This window comes from Bufo bufo, chromosome 2, assembly GCF_905171765.1.
Source record: "Bufo bufo chromosome 2, aBufBuf1.1, whole genome shotgun sequence".
NCBI lineage: Eukaryota > Metazoa > Chordata > Amphibia > Anura > Bufonidae > Bufo > Bufo bufo.
In genome coordinates this window covers 529,123,987-529,132,241 of record NC_053390.1, presented here as the reverse complement: position 1 = coordinate 529,132,241, position 8,255 = coordinate 529,123,987, and the positions used below count along the sequence as shown (strand labels likewise).

The following is an 8,255-nucleotide window of genomic DNA, read 5'->3' as shown; positions in this document are numbered from 1 at the left end:
GCTTCACAGTTGGTATGAGGTTCTTTTCTTGGAATGCTGTGTTTGGTTTACGCCAAACATGTCCTCTGCTGTTGTGTCCAAATAATTCAATTTTGGACTCATCTGTCCAAAGAACATTATTCCAGAAGTCCTGGTCTTTGTCAACTTTATCGCTGGCAAATGTCAGTCTGGCCTCGATGTTTCTCTTGGAAAGCAAAGGTTTCCTCCTTGCACACCTCCCATGCAAGTTAAACTTGTACAGTCTCTTTCTGATTGTAGAGGCATGTACTTCTACATCAACAGTAGCCAGAGCCTGCTGTAGTTCTCGAGATGACACTTTAGGGTTTTTGGATACCTCTTTTAGCATCTTGCGGTCTGCTCTTGGGGTGAACTTGCTGGGGCGACCAGTCCTGGGCATGTTGGCAGTTGTTTTGAAAGCCCTCCACTTGTAGACTATCTTCCGGACAGTGGAATGGCTGATTTCAAAATCTTTTGAGATCTTTTTAAATCCCTTCCCAGACTCATAGGCTGCTACAATCTTTTTTATGAAGTCCTCTGACAGCTCTTTTGCTCTCACCATGGTGCTCACTCTCACTTCAACAGTCAGGAGCACACCAAACTAAATGTCTGAGGTTTAAATAGGGCAAGCCTCATTCAACATGCAGAGTAACGATCTACTAATTATGTGCACCTGGTGTGATATACCTGTGTGAGATCTGAGCCAATTTAAGAGGGAATACATGTGAGGGTGTCCTATCTTTTTCCTCAGTTAGAATAGGCATTTTTGTAGAATGACATTTACAGAAGATCTTGAAAAGACTTTTCTTCAGTTTTCTTTGTTTAGTTGGATTACTTTAATCTCTCTGTATTGTTGAAACGGAGATGAAATAACCATTTATTAAAAATGTTACAAAAAACCACATGCTTTCAAAGGGTGTCCTAATTTTTTCACATGACTGTATATAGCCTTTATGCCATTAGCCCTCATTATGCCCCAAGCAGCCTCATTTTTTATAAAATAAAAAAAACACTTACCTCTCTGCTCCTGGAAGCTGCCGCCCGCTATTTTCTTCCTCCTGATGTCGGCTCTTGACTGTGCGCTCTGAACTGGCGCGCACAGCGTGACGTCACAAACCGCATTACGCTGTGTGCAGCCCTGCACAGCCGACAGCAGAGGACCAGGAAGCGGTAAGTACAGAGCGTTCACCGCTTCCTGGTCCTCCGGTACTAATGAGCACTTCCAAAATGGAAGCGCTTCATTAGTATTCGCCGGCCAGCGGGGCTCAAGAGGCAGCTGCCGGAGGTGACAGAACCTCCATTTTGAGGCTTAATTAGGGTGTGCCCAGGCTCACCCCTATGGTACTCCCATACATGCTAATTATCTTCTTTGGGGTGGATGGGATCTTCCACCAGGAAAATGAGACATGTCACACAGACCAAGACTTCTAAGTACTACTCTGGCCCCCTAATGCCCCACACATGAACCCAATGGAATATCTGTGGGACCACCTCGACCGTCGTGTTCACTCTATGGATACTTCAGCTGTGGGTTGTACGGAGTCATGGCTCCAGATACATATGACAAGCTACCAAGACCTCATGGAGTCACTCCTAGCCACATACCTGGATATTAGCTGGTGGTCATAGACAGTAATGTGACTCTGCTGTGTATGGAGCAGGCAGTGCTCGACCTGTAGTAACAAGCTTACTACTTACCTCAGGTGAGAGCTTTCACTGCCAATGTGAATTGGATCCTACACACCTCTTGAGAATTTTGGCACTCCTCAAGTTCATGCACCAGGACTGAAATCAACTCTGGGCTCATGTAGATTTCAGGAATAATTCACACCAGTTTTTTTTTGGCATGAATTAAAATAAACGTGCAGGGCCACATTTTTTTATAGAACGATAACCAAAAGTACACACTATTTGTCTAACAGTTCAGGGAGCTGGGTGCAGTGCATGTGCACATAGGATCTATTCTAGAGACTGATTTCCTAACCTGAGCCTTAGTTGCCATTTTTGACAGCCACAAGAACAGCAAATTGAGTCAGCCTTTGAACTGGTTTTATACATTCGCCTTATACAGCACCACTTCATCCTGAAGCGCCTAACCAAGGACTGGAGCAGTCAAATTTCCTTTGCCCGTTCCCAAGATGGCGGATGGCGGAAAAGTGCGGTGACGTTGAGCGACAACGTCAGGTGGTCGCATTTCCGGAGCGACCGACGTGCGCGTGCGCAATGCCTGGCCGACGTCTTGTTGCTGTGTGAAGCGCGGTTTTCGCTCTCTCGTAGGCTGGTTGTGCGGCCCACCTGTAACATGGCGTTTAACTTCGGAAGTGCGACGGGGGCCACAGCCAACCAGGGTAAGGAAGTGGGAGCAATGGAGAAGTAGTGAGGTGTGCATGGGGGAAAGATAAGGGCGAATGTGTCCTGTCCTTTTTCCTATACTTGTCATTGTTGAATTTCCCTTTTGGTGTCGCTTAGTATGTAGCAGAGACGAGTGTGTCATGTTATTAAGGATTTCCTATGACCGTTTACATAGGACTGCACGTTATCACTAACTGATTTCATTACCTTCAAGAGAAAAGTGAAGTTGTCCATAGCCACCAATCAGGCGCCTAGGACTTCTAAAATGACAGCTTGGCTGTTTTACAGCATCTGGATGAATGCTTCTATTCACTGACAGCAAACATTTTTTTCTTTCTAACGGAATCCGCAATGATGGCTCCAATGCAGGTGTGAATGAAGGCTTGGTGATCTCAGCCCGGCCTTCAGGTCTTGATCACTGTTGCTCTCGCTCGTCCTCATACAGAATCATTGCCCCCTGTTTTCACAGTGCAGTCTCCTGCCCGGGAACAATGTCATTTCTCAGGCCGATTATCAGGAACCAGCGCTTGTAGACAGCCGGCCCGTGTAAATGCGGCTTTAGGCTACTTTCCGACTAGCGGCAGAGTGATCCAGCAAGCAGTTCCGTCGCCAACTGATTGCACACGAACGTGTGCGCTCCGTGGCCGTTCTGCGGCCCGCAATGCATGAACACTAACCGTGGGGCAGCCGCAGAAGATTGCGTAATCATTCACTTTAAAGGGTCTGCCATCCGGCCGTTTCGCAGAAAGATAGGACTTGTTCTATCTTTTTGCGGAACGGAAGTACGGGCCGAAACCCCACGGAAGCACTCCGTAGTGCTTCCGTAGGGTTCTGTTCCGTGCTTCCGTTCCGCATCTCCGAATTTGTGGACTTATTGAAGTGAATGGGTCCACATTCGTGATGTGGAATGCCCACGGAACGGCGCCCGTGTATTGCGGATCCGCAAATGCGGTCTGCAATACGGCAACGGGCAGCACACGTTCGTGTGCAAGAGGCCTAAGATTGATCAGGATCCTGATCAGTCTTAAAAATTTATTGAAATGCTGGATCCGTCTTTCCTTTGTCATCTGGAAAAACTGATCCGGCATTTATTTTTTTCGCCTTTTTTTTCGATCTGCGCATGGAAAAAAAATGCCGCATCCAGCATTCAGGCAAGTGTTCAGTTTTTTAGGCCGGAGAGAAAACTGCAGCATGCTACGGTATTATCTCCGTCCTAAAACGTCAAAAAGACTGAACTGAAGATTGATGCATCCTGAACGGAATGCTCTCCATCCAGAATGCATGGGGATAAAACTGATCAGTTCTTTTCCGGTATTGAGCTCCTAGGATGGAACTCAATGCCGGAAAAGAAAACCGCTAGTGTGAAAGTACCCTAAGTGACCAGCCTGTTTTGCAATATTTTTTTCCATCAATGTAGCTGTCTGAGGACTTGCTTTTAAGGCTACTTTCACACTAGCGTTTCTATTTTCCGCTATGGAGATCCGTCATAGGTTCTCAATACCGGAAAAAAAACGCTTCCGTTTTATCCCCATTCATTGTCAACGGGGACAAAATGTAACAGAACAGGGTGCACCAGATTGCGTTCCGTTCAGTTGCGTTCTCATACCGGAGAGCATGCGGAGCAAGACGGATCCATCATGACGCACAATGCAAGTCAATGGGGACGGATCCGTTTTCTCTGACACAACAGAAAACTGATCCATCCCCCATTGACTTTCAGTGGAGTTCATTACCGATCCGTCTTGGCTATGTTAAAGATAATCCAACCGGATCTGTTAATAACGGATGCAGACGGTTGTATTATCAGTAACGGAAAAGTTTTTGCTTAACCCTGCCAGATCCAGTAAAAACGCTAGTGTGAAAGTAGCCTAAGGCCTCATGCACACGCTCACGTTCAGTTTTTTGCGTTCCGTATATGGAACTATTCATTTCAATGGATCCGCAAAAAAAAACGGAATGTACTCCGTATGCATTCCGTTTCTGTATTTCCGTTCAATTCAAAGATAGAACATGTCCTATTATTGTCTGCATAACGGACAAGGATAGTACTGTTCTATCAGGGGCCAGCTGTTCCGTTCCGCAAAAAACGGAATGCACACGGATGTCATTTTTTCGGATCCGTTTTTTCCGGACCGCAAAACACTGAAAAAGCTATATGGTCGTGTGCAATAGGCCTCAATTGTAGCTTTTAAAGGGGTTGTCTAAGCCTACTTTCACACTTGTATTATCTTTAAAATAGCCATGACCGATCCGTCTCTAAAACCACTGTAAGTCAATGGGTACCGGATCCGTTTTCTATTGTGTACAAGATCCGCCACCAGTGACTTAAATTGTGTGTCATGCAGCGTTTTGTGTCCACGATGGGAACGCAACCGAACGGAATGCAACTCCATTCTGATCAGTTTTGTCCCCATTGACCATGAATGGGACAAAACTGAAACGGTTTCCTCCCCTTAGTGACCAGCCTGTTTTGGGCCTTACTGACCAAGCGTTTTTCTTCCTTTTTTCATCATCGCGTTCTATAGAACTATAACTTTTAAACTTTTCCATCTATATAGCTTTATGAGGGCTTGTTTTTTGCGGGACAAGTTGTAGTTTTTAATGGCGCCATTTTGGGGTACACATAACTTTCTGATCAACTTTTATTAACTCTTTCTGGGAGGAAGATAGGAAAAACAGCAATACTGCCACTGCGTTTTTACGTTATAAATAGGGATGAGCGACCTTTGTGTTTCAATTTCGGCGTACAAGGTTCGGGTTATCTAAGAATTCCGTTATGGATTCCGCTATCACGGACCATATAACGGACGCGGCAATAACAAACGTATGTGGAAGATTTTTATTTATTTTTTTGCAATTTTTTTTCTTTGAAAAGCGTATTTTCAATGGGAAAAAAAAGCAGATTTTTTTATTGAATGAGTTTACTTTTTTTTTACCACTTAAAGGGTTTCTATCACTTCGTATGACATAATTAGCTGTCAGACACTAGCGATCTGCTAGTGTCTGCTCTGGCCAACCATCCTACTATAATCACTTGTGGGGCAGCGGTTTTGCTAAAAAACTAACTTTTATTAATATGCTAATGAGCCTCTAGGTGCTATGTGGGCGTCTTTAGCACCTAGAGGCTCCGTCTACCTTCATACACAGCCGCCGCCCAGCGCGTCCCTCCAGCCCGCCCATGTCCTCCTCCGTGTGACGCAGCGGCCGAATTTTCGCGTATGCGCCGTGCACGGCTGTATTCGGCGCATTTGAGATGTCTGAGCTCGGAGCGGTCAGACATTCAATGCGCATGCGCGGATGTATTCGGCGCATGCGCATTGAATGTCTGACCGCTCCGAGCTCAGACATCTCAAATGCGCCGAATACAGCCGCGCACGGCGCATGCGCGAGAATTCGGCCGCTGCGTCACACGGAGGAGGACATGGGCGGGCTGGAGGGACGCGCTGGGCGGCGGCTGTGTATGAAGGTAGACGGAGCCTCTAGGTGCTAATGACGCCCACATAGCACCTAGAGGCTCATTAGCATATTAATAAAAGTTAGTTTTTTAGCAAAACCGCTGCCCCACAAGTGATTATAGTAGGATGGTTGGCCAGAGCAGACACTAGCAGATCGCTAGTGTCTGACAGCTAATTATGTCATACGAAGTGATAGAAACCCTTTAAAGAGGACCTTACATGGGTTTGTAGTAAGTGAGATAAATATCTGTACCTGCGGGGTACCCCCTGTTGATGCTGCCACCCTGCCTGTTTTTTTTAAAATAGCGCTCCTGCGTCCTGTTATGGCCCCCGCAAGTTTTGCGCTCAGTATGCTAATACTGAGCATCGGAGCAATGGGGAGGAGACGCAGTCTTTCTCTGTGGGCGTCTCCTTCTCCCATGACTGTAGCGCATTAGAAATTAATTTATGAAGTTATGTAAAGTCTCACGAGACTCATAGGAGCCAATACATTCTAATGCTGTACAGGGCAGTATTTGCGGTCCACAATGCACTTGTACATATTGTGCACTTAATACGCTCTTGTTTGATTATGGTTTTTCCTCTAAAATATATATATGTAATAAAAATGTACGTACAGTATATAGTAGCATAAGCCATTGTTATAGACCCTTTCATTACTGGGCTTGTGTGTTCTCTCTATGATCTGTTTGTATGTAGAAATTATTGGTTAGGGTTTCTTCACCTGTTGAGGAAAAATCCACCAGGAAATACTCATGATTTTTTTTTATTTTTTTTTTTTATAAGGCCTGATGCACATGACCGTGTCCATTTTGCGGTCTGCAAATCATGGATGTGGTCAATGTGCCATCTGCATTAATTTTTTTTGCAGACCCATTGACTTCGAGTCCACAGTCCCTATTTTGTGGACATATTCCATCTTTTTTGCAGAACGGACTTACAGATGCAGAGAGCACAAGCAGCAGAATGTGGAACCCTGGGATTAACCCTTTTGAACCCTGTGTCTTTTTAGTGTGCAGGTTCCGTTATTGTGCAGTATCACTGTTTGACTTTATTTCAATGTATCCAACAGGTACAACAGGTTTCTCCCTGGGAAATTTTACTCCAAAAACAACTGCATCGGGTTTTGTGTTTGGCAACACTGCTACCACAGCAGCAGCCACAGGGTTTGGCGGTAAGGCAATGTTTTGTGATTTCTATGTGTCCACTTTTGTTTTCTAAGGCTACTTTCACACTGGCGTTTCTGGGTCCGCTTGTGAGATCCGTTTCAAGGCTCTCACAAGCGGCCCAAAATGGATTAGTTCAGCCCCAACGCATTCTGTATGGATAAGGATCCGTTCAGAATGCATCACTTTGGCTGCGTTTGTTCTCCATTGCGTTATTTAGACGGTCACTAAAACGCAGCTTGCAGAGTTTTGATGTCCGCCTGATGATGCAGAGCCAAACTAATCCGTCCTGACTTACAATGTAAGTCAATGGGGACGGATCCGTTTTTCACTGACACAATATGGTGCAATTGAAACCGGATCCGTCCCCCATTGACTTTCAATCTGTTTTGACTTCGACTTTTTTTTTAATGAATAATGCAAGCGGATCAGTTATGAACGGATGCAAGTGTTTGCATTATTGGTGCGGATCCGTCTGTGCAGATACAAGACGGATCCGCACCAAACACGAGTGTGAAAGTAGCCTTAGTCATAAACCTGTCTCTGCTTACATAAAATCAGTAAGATGGCTCCATATGGCGTCCTGGCCTTGCTGACGACAGAATTGATCTAGCCATCTGTTGAGTAATGTTAGTGCATGCCTCTAGAGCAGTGATGGTGAACCTTTTAGAGACCAAGTGCCCAAACAACAACCAAAAACCCACTTATTTATCGCAAAGCGCCAACAGGGCAATTTAACCTGAAAACTACAGTCTAATATAGTATAGCTTCCATGTACTTTATCATTTATTATAATAGCTTGCCTTCATTCAATGCATCACTTGTGCCGTTCATAGTGTGCCCTGCACTGATGAATGGCAGGAAAAGTCTAAGGCATATTGGCACACCATAGACTTTTTCCAGAGAGCGGGTGCCCACAGAGAGGGCTCTGAGTGCCGCCTCTGGCACCCCTGCCATAGGTTCGCCACCACTGCTCTAGAGGGTTAACACATCTGTTACCAGGGGTCATGTCTGTTTTTTTTACATCAATAATGAAAAAATACTTTGGTAATGAGCGTTACTTTTTTTATGTACGGTTATCTGCAAGAATTAATTCCAGGAGTATTTCCTAGAACTTTATTTCTTTGTATACAAGTTTTTTCCTTTATGTACCCAGTCGTAAAGAGGTAAGTGGCTCATTATTAATATTCATTTTTTATTGTTTTACTCCCATAATCTTTTTTTTACTCGCTTACTGGACCAGTTTATAGCTTTAAACAGGTTGTCTGGCCTCTTAATTTTAAAG

General features: G+C 44.9%; 1 protein-coding gene across 4 annotated transcripts in view; it reads left to right on the top strand.

The window, feature by feature from the left end:
- Window positions 1-2,208: 2,208 nt before the first annotated feature.
- NUP54 (nucleoporin 54) overlaps window positions 2,209-8,255 on the top strand; it is a 51,650-nt gene continuing 45,603 nt past the window's right edge. For 2 of the 4 annotated variants that reach the window (XM_040417955.1, XM_040417954.1), the window contains exons 1-2: window positions 2,209-2,345; window positions 6,877-6,978. In XM_040417955.1, coding sequence (XP_040273889.1) covers window positions 2,300-2,345; window positions 6,877-6,978 — 148 coding nt within the window. In that variant the 5' untranslated portion in view covers window positions 2,209-2,299. The remainder of the gene's footprint in view (window positions 2,346-6,876; window positions 6,979-8,255) is intronic. The other 2 variants (XM_040417957.1, XM_040417956.1) reach the window with 1 other exon arrangement.